We start from the raw sequence: 23,725 nt of genomic DNA, 5'->3' as shown, positions 1-23,725 counted from the left end.
ACGTCCCCTTCTAAAGAGTCCAGGTTTGTTTTTTTTCCCCTCCTTCTACAATTGCAAAGTATTAAATTATCAAATTTAACAATGAAGAGATATTTAGGTTTTTTAAGGTGAAAGTTATCCTTTACTTTCCCCCACTCCAGCCCCCCTCCCCTTTCCCCCCACTTTGTGGCTTTTCTCTCTGCATGCAGTAAAGTGTGTGGGGGTGGCCTTCCTGACATTTTCTCTGTGCCTTCACAAACACGCATGTGCAGCCTCCCTCTTGTTTTCCATCAAGGGAAATAGGATCCCAGATGTGCTTCATTGTTTTCCACCCTTGAAGCAGCCTTGGTCATGAAATGTCCATCTGGAGGAAGTCTTTCACTCTGTTGAAAGAGGGAGCAGGCCAGAGAGTGGAGATGACTTTCCCACTCACAGCCAGTGGCAGAGCGGAACTATAACACAGGAATTCCGTAAGTCTTGGTTGAACTTCCCCCTAGGTACTCTAGAAAATAAGATGACGGAGACTCTTTAAAGGATTGATAACCTAGTGATGGATAGGGAGGCCTGGCATGCTGCAGTCCATGGGTTCGCAAAGAGTTGGACATGACTGAGCGACTGAACTGAACTGAACCTAGGGATGTCTGGCCACTGGGTAGGGTTTTACACTTTACAAATGCTTCTGTAGACCGTAGAACCAATTAGGGTCCTACAAAAACCCAGAGTCTCTCAGGATCCTCAGGGGATTATTTCCAGGACTCCTCTGGATAGCAAAATCTTTGGATGCTGGAGTCCCTTCTTTAAATGGCATTGCATTTTCATATAACCTTACGCACTCATGTCCTCTTGTATACTTTAAATTACCTCTAGATTATTTATAATACTTAATGTAAATGCTATATACAGTTGCCTGCGCCCTGGAAAATTCAAATTTTGCTTTTTTTTGAACTATGTTTTATTTCTGTCTGCATATTTTTATTGGGCTATTGGTTGAATTCATGGATGTGGAATTGGCAGATGTGGAAAGCTGACTGTAACTAGGAAATTATTAACTCTTACAGAAGAATAAGTCAAAGTCCAGGGACAGAAAATATCTTTTGTTAAAACAGAACGAAACTGCACTGGAAGACTGTGGCAAAAGATAGAATCTTGGGCTTCCGGTTCCTCTTGTGATATGAGGCTAAACAACAGCTGAGCCCCGGGGCAAACGCTTAGTAGACTGTTGCTGACTGATTAGAGCAAGATCCAACGGCTTAACAGTAAGGTTTGTAGGAAGTCTCAGAGTGAGGCCGGTTTTTCTCCGTATCAACCTCATGTCCCAAAGGCAGTTTCTAAGCAGTTCCGGAGAGAGTGTGCCCGTGGGAGTTGCCCTAGGTGGCCGGCCCGCTTTGAGCTGGCAGTGAGGAATTTTATTGACTTTATAAAAGAGCATTGCCTTCCGATCAGGGTGGGTAGATGAGAAAATCCTCTCTTGTGAAGGACTAAGACCCTACTTGGCCATCTGAAAGCAGTCGCACTCCACCCAGGAACGTTAAGTCAGTGTTTCCTCAACTGCAGGGCGAGGGGTTGGATTTAATGAAGTCTAAGTCTCTCCTGGAAACCCCGGGGCCATTTATCACGCGCCTACGACGTGTCTAGGGCCGCGAGGGTGCGGAGGGCGATATCTCTGGTCACACGAGACGCGAACATCTCACTCTAACACCTGGTGTGCTGTCGTGCAAAGTGCCACCACCATGATACATGCACACTCGAGTGTGAGCGTCGGAGCAGGCTCCGTGTGTCTTTTTTTTTTTCCCTCCAGATCCCGGCACCTAGGGCGGTGCGGGAGCGCAGCTGCCGTCGGACCGAGAGTGGCCCAGCGACTGGATCGGTTTCAGAGCGCGCGTCTGCGGGGCAAGGACCTGGAGGGGAGAGCTCGGCGGATGGGAGGAGCGGGTGCTGCGGCACCGTCAGGTCACCAGTCACCCGGCGTCGTCCCCATCTCTCCTCCCCCACCGGGAGACCAGAGCCCCGCGCCCGCCCGCCGTCCCGCACTTTAAAGTCCGGCTGGGCCCGAGCTGGTTTCACTGGAGGCGGGGTCAGCCGGCCCGCCCCAGCCATTGGCTCTGGAGAACAAAGGGGCCGCCCCGCAGGCTGCTCCGATAGGGCTAAACTGGTCATCTGAGAGGCTCAGCCAATCAGATGGCGGAGCAGTCCCCGAGAAGACCGGGCCCGCCAGCCAATCAGGGGCGCGGGCCCGCCCCGCCCGCCCCGGGACTGGCGGGGCCCGGGGAGCGCAGTGCCCAAGTCGCCCCGGGGTGGCAGTTCCCGTTAACCTTAGCCACAAAGTCAAAGGTATTTATTCCCGTCCCCTCCCTCCGAGTCCCTCTGAATCCGGGCGGGGAGGGGCGTGCGGAGGGACGGGCCGTGTCGCGAGCCAGCGCCCGGCTCCCCCCGCGCCGTTTCCCCTCAGCCTCGGGCTGGGGGCGGCCTCCGGGGTCCCCCGAGCCCCCCGCCCCTCGCGCTCTCAGTCCCTAACTTTCCCCACCCCCGCACAGCTCCCCGGGAAAAAGGGGCTCGGGTCGTGCGTGGGGAGGGGCTGCAGGCCGGGGCAGAGCTGGAAGGGGGAGCGTGAGAGCTGGAGAGGCGGGGAGGTGAGCTTGGGGTAGGGGGGACTGCCCCTCCGCCTCGCCCGCCCGGCTCTGGGCGCGCTCTGCCAGAGGGGGTCCCGATGTTTGGGAGTGATGCCAGCCTCCCCCAGAGACCGAGTTCCTGCAGGGGCGGGAATCCCAGTGCTCGCCGCAGAGTGACACATAGTAGGTGCTTAATAAATGATTAAATGAGTGGGCCTGAGCTTGGGGGCGAGAACAATGAGAAGGAAGCACCACGGAAATCGGAGAGGGGTGTGTGTGTGTGTGTGTGTGTGTGTGTGTGTGTGTGTGTGTGTGTGTGTGTATGTGTGTGTGTGTGTAGGGGTCTCCCCGAAACCTCCATTCCAGGAAGACGGGCACAAGAAGCCAAGATCTTACGGGGGATGGGGGTCGGCGCTGGGGGTTTCTTCCCTCCTGAAGGTGGAGTATATGGAGATGCGGTCTCGCTCCAGCCCTTTGGGAGGATGGAGCCTGGTGCGTGCTTGGTCCTCCCGACCTGGGATGGGGTGTGGCCAAAGCCCCGAGGCCAGACTCCACTATTAGGTATCCATTTTGGGTCCCAGGGTTCATCTGTAAAATGAAGAGGTGAGAGGGTATTAGTCTCCTTTCGGCTCTAAGGTTCCCTGATTCTGTGCTTCTAATCTGTTTTGGACTTACGTTTCTTTTATTTAAATATTCCTTTGTTAACATTTTTATTAATGGTTTACAGCATGCTGGATCTTGTGCTGGGTGTTGGGGAGAGAAAGGCTCCCTGTGTTAAGATGTTTACAGTCATGCTGTTGAGACAGATTATATTATTGTACCGTGTGGATGGTACTGGGTTGGGTGGGTGCACAGGTTAAATGGAGAAGGTACTTGCTCTGAGCCTGGTGAATCCACACGGACTTCCTGGTGAAAGTGATCCCTGGTTTGGTCTGGGCAGAGAAGAGTTGGGAAGGGGTATTCCAAGACTGATGACAGGTGTTCCAGACACAGCAAGGTCAGGGATCTCCTTCTGGGGACAATGGGGTAGGTTGATGGTGCAGTGAGAGGTGCTCAGAGGCCAGATTTTAAATGGTCTTGCCAAAAAATTTGTAGAATAACCTGAAAGTACTGGGGACTCCCTGAAGTTTTTAAGCAAAGGAGTATCATGTTTAAATTGTAATTTTAGGAAATTTGCTATGAGTCTGGATGGCGGATGGATTGGAGAGCAAGGTGAGCTGTAATATGGGTGCTGCTTCCAGGTGAGCTGAAGCTTGTAGCCGCTGCAGGTGTTGGAGGTATTAAAACAGCACTAGTACGATTTAGTAGCCTGTGAACTGTGAGGGCTGCACTCTGCAGTATTGAAAGGTGGTTAGAGTTTTGAGAGGCCTGCAGAGTCCCCACTGGAGGGGCAAGGGATGCCTAGAGCAAAGTGTAGAGCTGGTCTATGCACCCCTTGGTGCAAGCTTACCCGTTGGTGAGGGGTAAGCTGTGGAATCTCAGGTTTCCTAGGATGGGGGTGGCCTGCAGGGAAGTAGCAGACAAGCTGTGCAGGAGACCTGAGCTCTAACTCATCCAAAAAGGGGGAAACTCTCCTTATCCTTGTCATGCTCCTGTGAATACAGTGAGGGATGGAAAAGTGTTTATGAATTAAAATGTGATAACTGTTCAGAGTGCTGTTAGCAGCTGGTTTTATCCCTTGTCTTCGGTCAGGTAACTGGGGTCCCCAAACCCTGGCAGGTGCTTGAGTCTTGGACTGGGGGCAGAAGAATATGGTGCTCCTCTGTCTTCTGAAGGGAGATGGGTGAGCAAAGACTGGCGATGTGGATGCCATGGGTGGGGGCAGGCCTGGGGCGGGGAGGCGGGGGGGTGGGACAGTCCCAGCAAAGGTGTGCATGTTGGGCAGGGCTGGGGGGAGGGGGCAGGAGTCCCGGAAGGTGGTCCCTTGGGGACTAGTGTGGGACCTGGGACCTCTGGGAAGTGGGCGGGCGTAATGGGATAGGGGAGCTGCCCTGGCCGGCCGTGGACCTGGTTCCCAGGGAATGTTGAGACTGAAGTCCCTAAATTGGGCTGTTCCTGTCAGGGCAGCCGTGGGGTACCATTCTGAGGTCCAGCTGAGGAACAGGGAGGGGGTGATGGCCTTGCAGCGACTTGAAAAGAACTCCTCTTGCACCTCGTGAACCTTTCCCAGAGTCCTTTCAAATGTTTGCGGGCACTGCTTGGTGGAACCATTCTCCACAGAGGACCAAGCCTGATTTCCATTTGCAGGTGGAGACAGTGAGGCCCAGGGAAGGAGACTGGCTGGTCCAGGGCAGAGGCTGGATAAGCCCCTTTCCCCCCAGTAAAGTCGGGGTGTGAGGTCCTGGGGCTCGCCTGAGCTGAGCCGGCTGAGCGTCCAGGGCTCTTTAGTCCAGCCCCCGGGCTGGCGCTCAGGCCCTGCCCCAATCAGGTGGGAGGAGACCATCCTCCGGCTCAGCCTCCATCTCCTGAGAGAGACGGGACCTGGAGCTGCTCTGTGGAGCCTGGCTCTGCAAGCAGTCTAAGCTCTGCTCCCCTGGGAGGCCAGCTCCTGTTGCTGAGCAGAGCGTGGGGTTCCTGTGTGGGCTCCGGGGACCTCTGGAGACTCTGAAGCCGCTTAAAGAGGGCCAGTTTAGAGTGAGCCGGTAGGGAGGGTGTCTGGGGAGAGGGTTCAGAACCTTTGGGCGTGGGTTGTTCTCAGGCCCCAGTGATGGGAGAGAAAAGATGGTTACAGGCTTTTAGGAATTCACATGTTTCCCTACCTGATGTTGGCAGCAAACCTCCAGAGGAGGCGTTTTCCGTCACCTTCACCGCTGAGAACCCAGGCCGAGAGGAGCAGTCATTTGCCCAGGGCAGCGGGGCTAGAACTCAGGGCCCCTGATTCTGGGTCCCGGCGTGTGTGGGCCTGAGTAGGGGGCAGCGCTGGGAGCGGACTGCAAGGGGCAGAGTTGGAGGTTCAGCTTCCCAGGGGAGGGGGGCGCGGCCTGCTGTCGCCTCCTGGCCGGACCCCTCCAGCCTCGCCTTGAGTCTTGGGCTGCCCTGGCCTGCTGGGCACAGCCTCATCTTCTTTCTAGAGCTTTCTGCGCCCTTCCAGCTTCTCCCTGTGCTGACTCATGCCGCCCCTGCCCTCAGCTCACCCCACAGGTGACCCAGCAGGTGACTGTTCCCTATTGCTTCCCAGCTCCCTGTGGCCTCGGTGCCCCCCTAGTTCCATTCCTTGGAGCAGTGGACCTGGAGGGCTGGTCGTAGCTCCCGAGGACACTTGTGTCAGCCGGGAGTCACATTGCTGGAAGGGCAGTGACTTGTGCTCATGTGGTTCACAGTGGCACACTTGTATCTCTGTGGATTTGTAGGGGTGTCCATGGGTTTCTTCCTATTTCAGTTTCTCTGTACTTTGCATGTGCAGTTTTGCAAGCGTTCTTGTACGTGTGAGTATCTTTGCATTTCTGTATCTTTAAACTTGTGTGCGCTCTGTGTTGGATGTGAGATAGTATTATGTCTGGATGTGTTTGTGTGCATTGAGTGTTCAGATCAGTTTCTTCTCATATGCCTATGATTGTATTTTATCAATATCTTTTAAATTGAAGTATAGTTGACTCATAATGATGTAATTTCTGCTGGACAGCAAAGTGATTCAGTTATACATATATAAACATAATAAAGAAGAATGTATATATACATGTATATATATACATTCTTTTTTTCACTATTTCCCTGTGGTTTTACTATTAACCTGTGGTTTATCACAGGTTATTGAATATAGTTTCCGGTGCTCTATAGGAGGACCCTGTTGTTTATCCATCCTCTATATAATAGTTTGCCTCTGCTAATCCCAAACTCCCAATCCATCCCTCCCCCGATGCCCTCCCCCTTGGCAACCACCTGTGACTGTAAACCTTAAATGAAACATCCATTGATGTGAACTGAACTCCGTCTTCCAGGCAGAGGAGATCGTTAGCTCATCCTGAGGTGTCTGTCGTTTGTGATGAAGCCCTGGGGGCAGGGGACCCCCCTCGTCAGTCCTTCCATTTCATGCCCTCATTCAGTATAAACTGAGCGCCTTCTCCATCTCGGGCCTAGGCAGGCGGGACCCCCCCACCCCCACTCCCCGGAGCTTTATATCTCGAGCAGAACTTCATGAACTTGGAAATCTTTTCTTCCGTTGGATGTTATGGTAGCTCTAGCCACATGTGGGCGTTGAGCACTTGAAACATGGCCAGCATGATTGAGAAACTGAGTTTTTAACTTAATTTATAGACACTTAAATAACCACATGTGAGTACAGGGGCCAGACTCCTGAACGAGGTCCTGGTAGCGTAAGGCTTGGTGCATCCCTCACCTTCTCTTAGAGACAGTGTGGTCCAGGAGAAGGCGCTCTGGCTGGGGGCCCACCCACCTGACCCGTCCCAGCTCATTCAGTTCTGGCTGCAGCCTTCCTAGCTGTGTAACCTTGAGCAAATTGCTCAACGTCTCGGAGCTGGAGCTGTGTATCCTTAGGATGAAGCGGCCGATGCTTGCTGAGTGCTTGGTACACAGTCCGTCTCCCACTCCCTGATGAGTCTTGGCTGGCCACCCCCTCTTCCTCCCAGAGCCAGCTCAGTACCGAGGTGTCCACTGAAGCACCCCCTGCCTGCCCCCAACCCCCCCGCCCGCCCCCGCCACCAGTGAATGAGGTAAGGACAGACAGGGTCTGTGTGTCCCCAGAGGACTCTGAGAGCACACTGTCAGGGTGGAGGCTGGCTGGGGCCCACGGGCCTTTGCCCATCCCCTGCTAAACGCTGGCCTGTGCTCCTCCCTGGGGGCCTTGACTGCTAGTATGAAGGCAGAGGGGCAGTCAGCTTGATGGGGAGGGTACCTTGAGAAGACTGCCCCCTGTCCATAGTTTCCCATGGGGAGGGGTCTGGGCAAAGCCAGCAGTGGCTGAGGACAAAGACCTGGATGTGGCCCTGGAGGGGAGCCGGCCTAGGAGCTGGACTTTGGCTGGAGTTTGGGTTTGTGCCACCCTGGAAGCCTCAGTTCCCAGTGGAGGGCACGTGGCCAGTCCCGCTCCACTGATGACAAAGGCCACATGAGGTGCCATCTGCTTCTTCCTCACCTGGGGCCTGAGTCTGTGAGGAGAGCTGTCCTGGGCTGGTGGGAAAGATCCAGGGCCCTGAGATCAGGAGGGCGTGGCAGGGTGGCCTGGACGTGTCCGTGCACTGCCCCTTCCAGCCCATGGGCTTTGTCCAACCCTGGCCACTGAGCACCTCCCCCTCCTCAAATTCCCACTGAGCCCAAAACTCCTCTGTTACCTCCCCTGCCCCCTCAGACTGCAGCCCCTGCCGTGGACCACAGTCCCGCATCATGTGGCCTGGGGGTTGTCATGGCAGCTGCCCGAGAGGCCTTCCCATCCCGGGGCTCTCGTCCCCACGGGGGCCTGACCCGGAGCCGGGGCTGGGCAGGGGGAGGCGACAGGGCCCTGAACCTAGACCTGGCCCTGGTGGGTGTCCTGCCCCCCATGGGACCTGCCGGGCAGGGAGTGGAGTGGTAATCAGAGGCCAGAGTCGGGGTGCTGGTGGATGGGGACTGGTGCCCCCATGGCTGGGGTGTTCTGCTCGCCGGGTCCCTGGGCGTGTCTCCCTCCAGCCAGTGGAGTGATGTGGCTCATGGGTGAGAAGGGACAGCCAGTGCCATGTGGCAGGGCGGGCTGTGCCATTGCCTGGCCATCCTGGAAAGATACCCCTGCACACTGGGTCCTTCCGAGGTCTGGCCATCTCAAGGGTTTGCCTGCAGGACTCCTGTCGGCCTGGGTTCCAGACAAATCCCCCCAAGCACACAGGCGGAGGTGGGCCCCTGAGACACAGCCCCTGTCCCCGCTCCTGTCCCCTGTGCCTCTCCTCCTGTGCCCTGCCCTGTCCTTTCTCCCTTCTTCCCCTCGGCCAATGAGGGTCCCTTCCTTCCATTTCCACTTCTGGTCTTTGTTGGACCATGAGCCGCTTGGTGACTCCCCATGAACTGGTCACCAAGAATCGAAGCCCTTCTGCCATCTGAGACGATTTTGAGTTCCTGGATATCTCCTAAGACAGAACGGATCAACCAGGACAGATTTGATTTGGCTGGAGAGGCCTCAGTTATGTTATGTAGGGGTTTCATGAATGAAGCCAAGACCCACCCACTGTCCTTGTCCTGAATTGTGGCCTGAGCCTCTACCCTCCATCTGAGATTCCCTGCGTTGAGGTGACCTCCCTGTTCACCAGCCCTCTGAGTCTCCTTGGGCAGACGTTGAATCTCCAGTTGGTGAGAAGCTGCCCCACAGTGTGGGATGTAGAGTAACCTGGAGGGAAGAGGTGGTGCTAAGGCAGGTGCACCAGCATCCATCAGGGGCCCTGAGGCCCTCTTTCTTCTGCACCTCAGGCAGGTTTCAGCATCTCTGAGAACCCACAGCAGGAGTATATAACAGAACCATGTGCGAGAAATAGAATTAAAAACAAAATCTCCTTCCTACCCTGGAAAGCTCTGCGCCAAGATAGGAGAGAAATAGTCTTATTACTGGATAGGCATTAAGCCAGCAACATGCACGTCACAGGCGACACACTAAAAGACTGCAAAGACAGAGAGAAATGTCATGATACTTTATAGCCCAGCAGATGCGACCCCACTACGCACGTGCTCTTGAGGGAAAGCATAACCGGTTCTGGGTGAAGGGACCTGATAGCACCATTCGTCACACAGAGTTCGCCCTACATTCACCTGGAGTTGGCGGCCACCTGGGAGAGCTAACTGCCTTCATGCAAAGGAAGGATCTTGGTGACGATGGGAGGAGGTTTGCATCTTGGAGCCAGGCCCTGCTGAGTTAGGCTCCCACCTTCCACAGGAGGGGACACTGGCTGCTGATCCCTTGATATTTGCGCTTCGAAGAGATGGCTCCAGGTCCTCGAGAAAGGGTCCTGGCAAGAGACTGAGTGAACTTTTCAAAAGATTTACATTTACATTGAAGGGGGAGAGAAAGGGCTTCCAGTTAGAAGATTTCTAAAGAAAAGGAAAGAAAGGGGAGGGAGTCTCTTTCCGTTTTCTCAGCAGGGAGACAGACTTTTCTATCAGATTTGTATTTCCCTGACACCCTTGACCCCCCACTCAGATTCCCAGCCTGGGTCCCTGCCCCAGAGTGACTGCTGGGAGGGGAGGGGACTTGGGAGAGGGAAGCGGGGAGGCTGTCTGGGGCCTGAGGTGCAGAGCAAGGGGGGGCTGGGGCCCCTGTGCCTGAGTGGTGGCGGAGCCCAGGTATGTGGGGCAGAGGCTGGGGCCCATTGGGAATGCAGGGGGGCCAAGGGGGGTTCTTGCACGGAAAACGAGATCCGTGTCCTCAGGAGGGGCTGCCCACAGCACCACGGGGCAACTGCTGCACCTCTGAGTGCCCGAAGCTGGCAGCCTGTTGGTGCCACACACAGCTCTCTGGTGCCAGCCCCCGGCATGGACATGTCGGGGATAAGCAGACGAGACCCTGTTGGATGGCGGAAGTGTCAGGGAGGCAATGGGAGGTGGAGTCAGGGTTGTGATTGTACACAGGGTCTTCAGGGCAGACCACTCGGAGCAGGTGACCTTCAGGCCTGGAAGGGGCAGTGGCCACACAGGGACCTGGGAAGGGGGCACCCCAGGCAGAGGTGACAGAGCAGCAGGACCGCTTCCTGACTGTGTTCCAGGCACCAGATGAGCCAGGTGGGAGATGCTCCAAAGACCCAAGCTTAATGCTCACCATGAGCCCAGAGTGGCGGGTGAAGGACCCAGGCTGGCCGTGTGTGTGTTCCCATGCTGGTGGGGGGGATGGCAGGGAGGCCCCGGGAGGGTTTTTCGCTGGGACATGGATGGGGGCTTTGAAGGACAGGGGGCTGGTGATTTTGGAGGGACAGTTCTGCCCCCCTGCCAGGGTGTCCTCATGCCCACGAAGGGGGGTTCTCTAGACTTATTTGAGTTTCCTGGTTCTCACGTGTGGCCTCCTGCATACCTCACCCTGCAGGTATTGAGAGTGTGGGCGTCAGAAGCCCCAGGACCCTGCCCAGCTGTGCCATCCAGCCACCTCCGTGACTGGGCGGATGTCAGGGGGCTCAGTTTTTTCTTTAGAAAGTGGGAATTGTACACATTTTACCTGCTGAGTAGGTATATATGCGCTCTGAAAATTCTTGCACATTTCATCGGAAGCCATAGGTAGAGAGACGTGAAAGAGAGGGACTGAGGGCTTCCCTGGTGGTCCAGTGGCTAAGGCTCCATGCTTCCACTGCAGGGAGCACAGGTTCCATCCCTGGTTGGGGAATTAAGATCCCACATGCTGTGCGATGTGGCCAAATTAAAAAAATAAAAGGGACCGCCCTGTGTGAGGTCCATCTGTCCATTTGTCTCAGGCCAACCCTCTTCTGCTTCCACCCCATCCACAGACGGCCAGGTGGGGAGCCAGGCTGATGCAGACGGGCCTCCGGGGATGGAGAAGGGCCTGGCTGGCAGCACAGGTAAGAGCAGGTGGGCAGGTGGGAGCCCCCCGCCGCCTCCTCCCCAGCCCCATCTCTCTGCAGCTGAGCAGGGCTTGCTGATGGCCAGTAGACCCACAGTCTGGGGAAGGATGGAGCAAACACAGAATAGGGGCTAAGAGCTGGACAAGCCCAGCCCCTGCTTGTCAGGCAGGGGCGCACACACACACCCATACACACCCCCCCCACATACACATCCCTCCCCACATACACACATACCCCACATACACACACACCCCACATACACACACACCCCACATACATACACATACCACACATACCCCACATACACACACCCTCCACATACACACCCCCCCACATACACACCCCCCCTACATACACACACACCCTACATATACACACACCCACCCCACCCCACCCCACACACACACACCATTAGTGCTAGATCAGGGAGTACACCGTGTTCTTCCTGGTCATGTACTGAAAGCCAGAGCTCTGGGGAGGACACGTGGTTGGAACAAGCAAGCCCTGCTGTCTGTCCATCAGGAGAGCATCTCTAGTTTGGCCCATGAAAGCTTCCTGGGTCTGTCTCAGCTGATGCACTTAGAGCCGGTGGTGGTGGTGGGGAAACACAGCAGTTAGTCCTGGTGTCTCCCGGGCAGGGGGCGGGCGCCACTGAACGTGGGAAGTGCCCTCAGGAGACCCCTCCCCAGCTGCCCGCTTCCTGCTTCCAGGATGGAGCAGTCCCAGGTCTGAGACCCGCTCTCCCAGCCTCTGCAGCAGGCCCTGCAGAGGGTGCGGCCTGGCCGATGGGAGCTCTGAGCCTGAGGGGGCATGGGACCTGGGCGCTCTGCCCTTTGTGGGCACAGTGACCAGATTTCTTTACCTCCTGTTCCCTCCAGGGGAGTTGCCCCGAAGGCCCCAGAGCAGCCCCAGCCCCCAGGACAATTACTACGGTGGACCTAAGGTGAGACAAAAATCAGGCAACAGAGTAAGAAAGAAAGAAAACACTGGCTCAGAGGGCCAGTATGCTCTGTGACACTCTTCTGTTCTGCGACTGAGTCCTGACGCCTGGCAGTGAGCTGAGCCACCCACTTCCCAGTCTCCCCACCCACCCAGGCTGTCACTTTCAATGCTGAGAGCACTTGTGTGTGTGTGTGTGTGTGTGTGTGTGTGTGTGTGTGTGTGTGAGATGCTGACATTATAGTAGTTATAGGAAAACCTAGGGCAGATGGTTCCAAACGTTTTAGCTGAAAGGCTCTCATTTTTCCCCCAAATTTTAATTTTTTAACACCAAAAACATTTTGCATTGGGGTATAGCCAATTAACAATGTTGTGATAGGTTCAGGTGAACAGTGATGAGACTCAGCCATACAGATACATGTATCCATTCTCCTCCAAACCTCCCTCCCATCCGGGCTGGCAAACATGGAGCAGAGTTCCATGTGCTGTCCAGCAGGTCTTAGTTGGTTAGCCATTTTAAATATAGCAGTGTGTCCATGACCTTCCCCAAAGTCCCTAACTGTCCCTGCAGGGCCCTTTTGCCCACATAAACTCATAAGGAGGGTCCTAATTCAGACACGAGCAGTGAGCTCCACCAGGCTTTCTCTGTCCATACAGCAGCTCCTCCACCAGGAAGAGGTGGGAAAACCCTGGGGCCTGGGGACCCCTCAGGCCGCAGCCTTCCAGGCTCCATGCCTGCTGGCTGGGCTGAAGGAATGACTTCTGGACGGCCGAAGGTTTGCACATAATTGAGACTTTACCTCTTTTAAGTACCCTTTACTTTTTTATTTGTATTTGAATGTATTTTTAAAACTGTAGTGAAACATACAAAACAGGAAATCTACCACTTTGCCCACTTTGAAGGGTACAGTTCAGTGGCACGAAGCACATTCACAGAGGCGCAGCATCATCACCATCCATTTCCTGAAGTGACCCGTAATGTCAGAGCCTGTACCTGTGAAGCAACAGCCCTCTGTTCCTCTCTGCTTCTCATGAACCAAGAAGACGTTTAAAAAATGATGCTTCTTTACACTGACTTGAGGAGCAGTATCCTTGGAACCGGCAGGCGGAGGCTTGTTTCCCTCTGTATCAGTGTCTGATCACTAGGGGAAGGTACCCGGGATGACTGAAGTCCCAGAGCACGAAGGTCAAGGGTCCATACTCGCCATTGCGGGCTTCAGGGCCTCCCCATACAGCTCAGCCATGTATACCCTCCGGGGCCCTGGAGCAGTAGATGCAGGTATCCTCTGGGCTTTCAGGCTCCACTATATGTCTGGCTGGGAGGGTGAGCCTTCCGAGGCATCAGCCAGCGTGATAGATGTTAGGCCAGGTTTAATCAGGGAAAGGCAGTGGCTTTTGTGGGGTTCTGGGGGCATTCGTGGGCTTCCCTGGCAGTGTGGTGTGGTAAAGAATCCACCTGCCAAACAGGAGATGGGGGTTTGATCCCTGGGTCAGGAAGATCCCCTGGAGAAGGAAATGGCAACCCACTCCAGTATTCTTGCCCGGGAAATCCGATGGACAGAGGAGCCTGGTGGGCTATAGTCCTCAGGGTTGCAAAGAGCTGGACACAACTTAGCGGCTGAGCATGCACACGTGGGGGCATTCATGGATGCCTCGTCACTTGGGGACAGCAGTGCCCCTCTGACCTGATTGTATTTTGGACTCACTACCCAACCAGCATCTGGACAGCCGGGCCTGTCAAAGACGTCCACTGGCCAACAAGTCAGTGCCTCCAAGGGAATGTTTTTATAATTGATGAAACTCATTACACATGCATTTTTGATTGCTGCCAGTATACAATTTAAATCACCGCTTTCATTTTCAAATTACTACTCCTGATAAAATGATTTCTCACAACCAGCACCTGGGGAGGAGCCATGGCATTGCTTTGCCAGGAGGAGAGCTGGCCCCTTACAGGTGCTTTCTGTAAGGGAACCCCACTTCCCTCCCCCGCCCCACCCCCAGGTCACCACATTGGTTTCTATGCTCTCGTGGGGCCAGTGAGGCTGTGGAGTGGAGCAGAGCTCTTTGGCCTCAGAACTAAAGGCCACTGGATTAAAGGGAAGGTTTTCTCTTTATTTCCTAAGATAGTTGGAAGATTTACAAACTATAATGTTTGAATTTTTATGAGAATATTTGGATAACACATACAACATGCAAGTCCCCTTTGCCTGTCCATCTAGTCCTGCTGTGGTCCATACCGCCTGCCAGGTGACCACCATCTTGGGTTTGGTGTAAACTGGCCCGGATTGAGCATGTGAATATACACAGAGAGGCATGGCTTTGTTTTCCATAGATTGGAGCAGACTTCTCTCTGAACATCTTTTGGAAATCTTCTCACATTGGCACGTGTAGCTCTTTTCAGTCTCTGCACAGTTCCCCCAAATTATCAAGGGAGTGAACATTGGATTAGATTATTATTGATAGGTAATCTGGTTGTTATCCTCCCTTTCGCTTATTACAAATAGCACTTCAGTGAATATGCTTGGACATTCCTCTTTGGACTCACATGTATTTCTTAGGATAAATACCTAGAGTGAAACTGCTGGGCGGAAGAGGTGAAGGCTTGTTGTTCAGTCGCTCGGTCAGTGTATCACTCAGTCATGTCTGATTCTTTGCGACCCCATGGACCGCAGCACGCCAGGCTTCCCTGTCCTTCACCATCTCCTGGAGTTTGCTCACATTCACGTCCATTTAGTCAGTGATGCCATCCAACCATCTCATCTTCTGTCATCCCCTTCTCCTGCCCTCGATTTTTCCCAGCACCAGGGTCTTTTCCAATGAGTCGGCTCTTGGCATCAGGTGGCCAAAGTATTGGAGCTTCAGCACCAGTCCTTCCAATGAAAATTCAGGGTTGATTTTCTTTAGTATTGACGGGTTGGATCTCCTTGCAGTCCAAGGGCTCTCAAGAGTCTTCTCCAACACCACAGTTCAAAAGCATCAATTCTTCAGTGCTCAGCATTCTTTATGGTCCAACTCTCACATCCTTACATGACAGAAAGATAGAACACGTTTATAATTTTAATAAGCACTGTCAAGTTATCCTCAAAGAGTCTGAATTCATTTATGCCCCCAGCATATCCATGTTGTGCTTATCCTCCTGTGTAGTTTCCATGTGTATCATGAAGTCAGGATATTATCAATTTCTTCAGTATTTGCTGGTGTGATGGGTGAAGAGATGCTACACTGTTATTTGGCACTTTGCTAATTACTAGTGATGGTGAGCCTCTTTTCATCTGTCTATAGAGGTCCTTTATATAAGTGAAAGTCGCTCAGCTGTGTCCAACACTTTGCGACCCCATGGACTATACAGTCTATGGAATTTTTCAGGCCAGAATACTAGAGTGGGTAGCCTAGTCCTTCTCCAGGGGATCTTCCCAAGCCAGTAATCAAACTGGGGTCTCTTGCATTGCAGGCACATTCTTTACCAACTGAGCTATCAGGGAAACCCCTTTGGTCTATTAATATTAATCCTTTGTCTATTATATATCTATATATGTGTTCTCCTAGACGTGTACTATCCAGTAGGTGGCCAATAGCCACATGTGGTTATTTAAATTTAAGTTAATTTAAATGAAAGAAAATAAGTTCAGGTCCAGGGTTGTACTCACAACATTTCAAGTGCTCTGGAACCATGCGTGGCTAGAGGCCACATGTGTTGGACAGCTTGGATGCAACAAAACATTGTCACTCTTGTGGAAAGCTCTGTTAGGAAAGGCCACCCCAAACAATCATTTCTACTTTACTCATATGTGGGACTTTTGTTATACAGATGTTTTAAATTTAGTTTTTATGGTTTGCATCCTATTTAAGAAGATTTTCAATTACTTCTGGATTCTAAACAAATTCTCCTAATTCTTCTACTACTTATATTTGCCTCTTTTAAACCAGCACTTAAATCCATCTGGAACTGATTTTTATAAACTGTATGAACTAGAAGTCTAACTTGAATATTTCCCCCAAATAATTAGTTAGTCCTAAACTGATGGATAGGCCAGCCTTTCACTGTTGACTTGGAATGCTACCGTGTATAATGCTACCATGTATCACTTATCAAATATTTCTGTTCTCTTGATCTATCTGTTGGTTATGTGCATTCAACACTTATAATTGTTTTTAGCTTTTTTTTTTTTTTTGGTGGGAAAGACCCTCACTCACAGCCTTACCTTACCTGGCTCACTATGGAGCAACCATGTCAATAACAACTGCATCTGTCAAGACTTAAAAAATGGAGTTTATTTTTTAGAGTAATGTTATGTTTATAGGAAAAAATGCAGAAAGTTCAAGGAGTGCCCTATGCCCCCTCTCTCCAGTTTCTCCTATTAAAACAATTTTTAAGATTTTTTTGTTAATGTGGGCCATATTTCAAGTCTTTGTTGAATTTGTTACAGTATTGCTTCTGTTTTCTGTTTTGGTGTTTTGGCTATGAGGCATATGGGATCATAGCTCCCTAGGAATCAAACTTGCACCCCTTGCATTGGAAGGTGAAGTTCTAATCCCTGGACTGCCAGGGAAGTCCCCATTTCCTCCCACTATCAACATTTTGCATTAGGATGGTGCATTTGTTACAACTGATGAACCTTTATTAATACACTTTTATTACATAAAGTCCATACTTTACCTTAGGGTTCACTCTTTACGTTGTGCATTCTGTGGACAAATGCTTAACGTCCTATACCCACCACTATAGTATCATACAGAGCAGTTTCACTGCCCTAAAAATCCTCTGTGCTCTGCCTCCTTCATCCCTTGCCCCTGATCCTTCAGCCCCTGGCAACCACTGATCTTCTTATTACTGTCTTCATAGTTTTGCCCCTTCCGGAATGTCATATAGTTGGAATCACATAGTGTACCTTTTCAGATCGGCTTCTTTCACTTAGTAATATGCATTTACATTTCCTCCGTGTCTTTCCATGGCTGGAGAGCTCATTTCTTTCTATCGCTGAATAATACCCCATTGTATGGTATACCACTGTTTATCCATCCCCCCACTGAAGGACATCTCTTGGATGCTTCCGAGTTTTGACTGTTACAAATAAAGCTGCTGTAAACATCTGTGGGCAGGTTTTTTTGTGTGGACATAAGTTTTCAACTCCTTTGGGTAAATATATAGGAGAATGATTTGCTGGATTGTATTGTAAGGGTATATTTAGGTTTGTAAGAAACTGACAATACTGCCTTCCACAGTGGCTGTACCATTTTGCATTCCTACGAGCAATGAATTAGAGTTCCTGTTGCTTCACAACCTTGTTAGCATTTGGCGTTGTTGGTGTTTTGGATTTTAGCCATTCTAATAGGTGTGAGGTGATAGTATTTTACCTTTTAGTGTTGTATAAGTCAAATCCTTCCTTGATCATTTTTAGAATTTGTCGGTGATTTACTACACAGTAAATTTTATAAATTACTTAATTAAGATTATAGTGAATTTGAATGTTGGTTTGGAGTGAAGAGCTTATCTAGAAATATGATGTACCTGTTCTTTTATTGACATTTTTATTCATTCAATAAATAAGTTTTGTGTTTTGCTTATATATTAGGTATACTTACAGTTATTTTACTGCCATTTTAAAAAGTTATGAATTTTAATTTTTTTAAGCTGGTAGTTTTGTTGAAACTTTTAATTTCTAAAACAAACTTCATCAGTGGATTCTCATGCAGATGATAGTTACAGATTAATAATAATCAGCAAATGACAGTTTTCTCTTAATCTCCAATATTTATATATATCTTTCTTTTTTCTCCTTGTTCCTAACTGGAATAGGCTTCTAATTTTTTGCCTTTGGTTATTACATTTGCTACAGTTTCTAGTGCAGCTCCTTTGTCAACTTCAGGAAATTTCCTTGTTCCTAGCTTGCTAAGAGCCTTCTTCCTTTCTCTTTTCTTCCCCCCCCCCCCCCTCCTAACTTCCTCTCCTCCTCCTTTTCCTCCAGAAATGATGTTGAATTTTATTGTGCACCTTTTCCATCTCTATTGAAATGGTTCAGTTCAGTTCAGTCGCTCAGTCGTGTCCGACTCTGCGACCCCATGAAATGCAGCACGCCAGGCCTCCCTGTCCATCACCAACTCCCGAAGTTCACCCAAACTCTTGTCCATCAAGTCGGTGATGCCATCCAGCCATCTCATCCTCTGTCATCCCCTTCTCCTCCTGCCCCCAATCCCTCCCAGCATCAGGGTCTTTTCCAACGAGTCAACTATTCGCATGAGGTGGCCAAAATATTGGAGTTTCAGCTTCAGCATCAGTCCTTCCAATAAACACCCAGGACTGATCTCCTTTAGGATGGACTGGTTGGATCTCCTTGCAGTCCAAGGGACTCTCAAGAGTCTTCTCCAACACCACAGTTCAAAAGCATCAATTCTTTGGCACTCAGCTTTCTTCACAGTCCAACTCTCACATCTATACATGACCACTGGAAAGACCATAGCCTTGACTAGATGGACCTTTGTTGGCAAAGTAATGTCTCTGCTTTTTAATATGCTATCTAAGTTGGTCATAATTTTCCTTACAAGGAGTAAGCGTCTTTTAATTTCATGGCTGCAGTCACCATTTGCGGTGATTTTGGGGCCCCAAAATATAAAATCTGACATGGTTTCCACTATTTCCCCATCTATTTGCCATGAAGTGATGGGACCAGATGCCATGATCTTAGTTTTCTGAATGTTGAGCTTTAAGCCAACTTTTTCACTCTCCTCTTTCACTTTCATCAAGAGGTGTTTTAGTTCCTCTTCACTTTCTGCCATAAGGGTGGTGCCATCTGCATATCTGAGGTTATTGATATTTCTGGCAATCTTGATTCCAGCCTGTGCTTCCTCCAGCCCCGTGTTTCTCATGATGTACTCTGTGTAGGTGTTTAATATTTGAAAAGTCAGTGTCATGAACTGTGTTGAGTCATCTTTGTTTTCCTGAGGAAGATCCAGCAAAGTCATGATAGGTTGTTCTCTTAACATTGCCAAACTTGCTTCGCCAGTATTTTCGCTTGTTTGTTTTTTTACATCTACTTTCAAAGAATGATAAACCTATAATTTCCTGCCTACCGCACCCTTGCCTTCTTTGGGGTCATGTATCATGTAAGCTTCCCCAGCACATTCCCCACCCCACCCCACTGCCCTGCCTGCCTAGTTATGGTCATGGTCTATGTAAGCTGGGAACAGTCCTTCCCTTGAAGTTTTAGCAGAACTTTTGCACAGTTAAGTGCCCTGTTACTCACTTTTGAGGTCTAACTTTAGCTTTCTTTCAGTCTCTTCTATGTTTATGCAGACATGGTTTCTACCTCGTCTTGAGTCAGTTTTGTTAATTTATTTTCTCACAAAATCATCCATTTTACAAACTGGTTTTCAATTAATATGTCTATTGGTTTTCAATTGATAGGTCTTTCAAATTGATATGTCTAAAAAAACTTGATATGTCTATACATAGGTTTTGGGGATTCATCAGAATCCTTTCTTTATCTTTATGTTCCCTTTATCCTGTAATCTCTGCTTTCGTCTGTATTAATTCTTTCCTCTTACTTCCTTTGGGTTTGCGTCACTGTCTTTTTAATATGGGCACCTGTTGTTTAGGGTTTCTTTCCTTTGTTCACAGTTATTTTTTTTTCAACTTTTTTTTTTGGCTGCACAGCATGTGGAGTCTTAGTTCACTGCCTGGGGATCAAACCCACATCTGCTGCTTTAGCAGCATGGAGTCCTAACTACTGGACTGCCTGGGCAGTCCCTGTTTCATCTATTTTTATAGGCCATAAACTTTTTATTGACATATAACACACAGAAAAGTGCACAGGTTTTGGGCTCTATAAATTCTCAAAGTGAACATGCCTATGTAACCAGCACCCAGATCCACAAGGAGAACATATATATATACACAGAAAACACAGAATATATATGTATATACATATATATGGATATATATATCTCTCTCTATATATATATATGTCTATATATCCACCCCAGAAGTGCCCCAGGCCGCCTTCCAACCACAGCACCCTCTGTCAGGGGCATTACTCTTAACTCTAACTCATCCTTTAGTTGCCAGCTTTTGACCTCTGTATAAATGGAATTCAGATAGCCTGTATATGTGGTGTCTGTAGCAGACCTTTTCCATCATGGCTTATGTCCAGGAACCTGGAAGCAAAGTTCCCAGCAAACCTGAGTCTAGTCTAAAGGGTGGGTTAGCAACAGTGTGCCGCTGGTGTGCAGGCTTCCTTTAGTACAGGACAACGCAACACTTAACCTGTTCTGGGTGCTGAGAGCTTTCTGGCTGGCTTTCTTGTTCTTGGTTTTGTTGAAGGAAGAATTTGCCAAGCGGGTGAGGTGATCATGCACCACAGCTGCTGCCCGGGAGCCACCTGGCATTGATGCCGGGCTTGGTTGCCCAACCTCTGGGGGACTGGGCATGCACTCACCCAGCAAACGCCCAGCACGTCCATCCTCTTAGGACGAGAACCAGATGTTTTGAAACTTGGCCACTCTCTGCGTGCTCCCTGAGTCGGAAGACTCCCCTGGATTGGCTTATCTTCTTTGCCTCTCCTGGGCCTCAGGGTAGAGGAGGCGGGCAGCGATGTGCTTGGCACCTGCGACACTCACCGTTTCTTTCTCTGCCCTCCTGCACACTCCAGCTCCTCTGACTTTATTGTCCTTCCCATCCTCCCTGCTCTCTCCTTTCCCCTATTTCCTCTTCTCCCTCTACTCTATTCCGTCCGCATCCTTTCCTCCTGTCCCATTTTCTACCCTGCCCTACCTTCCTGATGCTCCCTGCCACCCACCCGCCCTTTCCCTCCACCTTAGGAGCACAGCACCCACCGAATGACTCTCCCTGACCTCTCTCCCTTTGCCTCCGGCAGGAGATGGGCTGGTGATGAAGATCAAGCAGGAGAAGCCCGAGTGGCTGCTGCAGACGCAGGCCGTGCTTTCGCAGAAGGATAAGGAGAACATTTTCCGGCCCCGTCGGGTCCCCCCATCATGCCAGACGGCGGTGGGGAAGTCTCGAGCCTGGGGGCGCCCGGACGAGACTGGGGGTCCAAGGTGGGCCCCTCCCTCTGAGCAGGACGTGGGGCCGGCAGACCGGGCTCCAAGGGCGGCCCCCGGCCCCCTGAGCCCGGCTCTTCCTGCTGGCGAGGGTCACTTCGTGTGCCCGGACTGCGGGAAGAGGTTCAGCTGGTGGTCGTCGCTGAAGATCCACCAGCGCACGCACACGGGCGAGAAGCCGTACCCGTGCGGCAAGTGTGGCAAGAGCTTCAGCCAGAAGCCCAACCTGGCGCGCCACCAGAGGCACCACACGGGCGAGCGGCCTTTCTGCTGCCCCGAGTGCGCCCGGTGCTTCAGCCAGAAGCAGCACCTGCTCAAGCACCAGAAGACCCACTCCCGGCCCGCCACCCACCCGTGCCCCGAGTGCGCGCGCTGCTTCCGCCACCAGGTGGGCCTGCGCATTCACCAGCGCGCGCACGCGCGGGACGGCCAGGGCCCCCGCGCCGGGTTGCAGGCGCTGCGGCGGGACACCGCAGCCCCCCGGGCCCGGCGCCCGCGGCCGGGGCCCCAGCGGGGGCGCCCCGAGTGGGCTTGGCTGGGGCTCGGCCAGGGCTGGTGGCGCCCGCCAGGGGCCCGACCCGCCGCCCCCGGAGAGCCACGCCAGTTCATCTGCAACGAGTGCGGCAAGAGCTTCACGTGGTGGTCGTCGCTGAACATCCACCAGCGCATCCACACGGGCGAGCGGCCCTACCCCTGTCCCGAGTGCGGCCGCCGCTTCAGCCAGAAGCCCAACCTGACGCGCCACCTGCGCAACCACACGGGCGAGCGGCCGCACCCCTGCGCGCACTGCGGCCGCCGCTTCCGCCAGAAGCAGCACCTGCTGAAGCACCAGCGCACGCACCAGCCCGGCGCCCGGGCCGCGCCCCGCCCCGGCCGCGCCGCGCTGCGGGCCCACCCTCGCGCGCGCCCCGCCGCCCCCGCCCCGCCGCCCGCCCAAGCCGTCTCTGGCCTGTCGCCGCCGCCCCGGGGCCCCTCGCCCGCTCGGGGACCCGGGGACCTGCCGTGGGGCCGGGCGCGGGCCGGGGCGCCGGGTGAGCCACGCCAGTTCATCTGCAACGAGTGCGGCAAGAGCTTCTCGTGGTGGTCGGCCCTCACCATCCACCAGCGCATCCACACGGGCGAGCGGCCCTACCCCTGTCCCGAGTGCGGCCGCCGCTTCAGCCAGAAGCCCAACCTGACGCGCCACCGGCGCAACCACACGGGCGAGCGGCCCTACCTGTGCGCTTCCTGCGGCCGCGGCTTCAGCCAGAAGCAGCACCTGCTCAAGCACCAGCGCGTTCACCTGGGGGCTCTGGCGCCTACCCTCAGCGCCAAGGGAGACGCGCTCTAGTGAGGCTGGACCAACGCAGGCCCGTGGGCGGGGTGGGAGGAGGCTTGCCTGGTGCTTGTGGGCGAGTGACCAGGAATGGTGACGCTTAGAACCTTAGGGGCTGAGACCCTCTCCAAAGATGCCTTCCTCAAGGCTCCGAGACCTGACAACAAATTCCTGGAGCATCCCAAAAAGGGGATCGGGAAAAGTCCTGGGAAGGGCCGAAGGCAGAAGTAAGATCACATCCCTCACTGTGGAGCCTGGATGTGTCCTTCCTGGGAGGTGGGACCTCAGCTCTCAGGCACTGAGTGAGGGGGCTGTCGGAGGCCCTGGGTGAGGTGGCCCAAGTCTGGACTGGTCAGCTGTGGCCGTCCAGGGTCCATCCCTGGGGAGGAGTCTCAACAAACTGAGCGATACCCAGATGGGAGCTAGAAGCTGCAGCTGGGGAGGGGCAAGCATGTGCCCAGTGTGAAGCCAGCGCCCAGCACTTAATGGCCACTCAGTACATGTGCTAGGAAGGCGTGAATGGCTTGGTGGCCCTCAACCCTGAGTACCCCACTGCCCTGGGTGCTATCGTGGGCGGCCTGAGCCTAGGACTGGATTGTGTGTGTGTGTGTGATGGTCACGGCTGGGACTTGGAGGGTGGTCTCACTGGGGTTTGGTTCCTTGGGGAGGGCCCTGCAGAGGGAGAGCACCCAACGTGCTGCTCCCGCTCAGGGGGCGCTACCTGGGACCCTTATTGATGCTGATGTCGCAGAAGAGAGAAATGAAGGGCTGCCTGCCTCACATGGTCTCCTTGTCCTCTCTAAGCTGCCTTCCTGAACTCCGGGTCCCTGTGTGCTCGGAGGGATCCATTTGTCCCCCACCCCGGCCGGGGGCAGCCAGTCCCAGTGGCCAGTTCTTGCTGGGGGTGGATTCTCTTCCCCCTTTCCCTCTCTCAGACAATTTGATCGCTTCCCACATAACCCCCTCAACCTCTAGACCCCTCGAGGTCACCACTCACACCCTTCCAAAAGCAGAGCCATCTGGGGCCCTAGTGCTAACAGAACCCAGGGCTCCAGCCCAGCTGTGGCCTTGGACCACATATTCCCACGTGGGAGGGGAAGGAATTGCAGAGGGGGTGGGTATGGGGGTACCAGGGTTGGGTAGCTGGAAAGTGGGAGGGAAAAGGGGGACCCCAGGATGATTCTGTAGTAGGAGCTCTGCCTTCCTGCCTCCCAGGGGCCCGCCGGGTTCTCCCTTGAACTAAGACAAGTGTGACCTTCTCTGGGATCTGTGCGGTCACCCTGCTTCCGGCCACCACTCTTTTCAGGTTTTATTTAATCCCTTTCATCTGTCAGGAGCATCACAAA

At 52.7% G+C, this 23,725-nt stretch overlaps 1 protein-coding gene across 5 annotated transcripts; it reads left to right on the top strand.

Moving 5' to 3' along the window:
• ZNF775 (zinc finger protein 775) lies at positions 1,486-23,159 on the top strand. Of its 5 annotated transcripts, XM_018046772.1 has the most exons (5): positions 1,486-2,310; positions 3,757-3,829; positions 4,281-4,371; positions 10,994-11,065; positions 20,881-23,159. In XM_018046772.1, exons 3-5 carry the CDS (start codon positions 4,368-4,370, stop codon positions 22,392-22,394), a joined length of 1,590 nt encoding a protein of 529 aa, XP_017902261.1. In that variant the 5' UTR covers positions 1,486-2,310; positions 3,757-3,829; positions 4,281-4,367; the 3' UTR covers positions 22,395-23,159. The 5 variants fall into 5 exon arrangements, with proteins under 5 accessions (XP_017902261.1, XP_017902260.1, XP_017902262.1 ...); XM_018046771.1 differs by having other exon boundaries at positions 3,757-4,371; XM_018046774.1 differs by lacking the exons at positions 3,757-3,829; positions 4,281-4,371 and adding an exon at positions 11,947-12,011 and having other exon boundaries at positions 1,488-2,310.

This window comes from Capra hircus, chromosome 4 (assembly GCF_001704415.2).
Source record: "Capra hircus breed San Clemente chromosome 4, ASM170441v1, whole genome shotgun sequence".
NCBI classification, from domain to species: domain Eukaryota; kingdom Metazoa; phylum Chordata; class Mammalia; order Artiodactyla; family Bovidae; genus Capra; species Capra hircus.
Note: the sequence above shows the minus strand (reverse complement) of the source record. Positions and strands in the feature narration are given on the sequence as shown.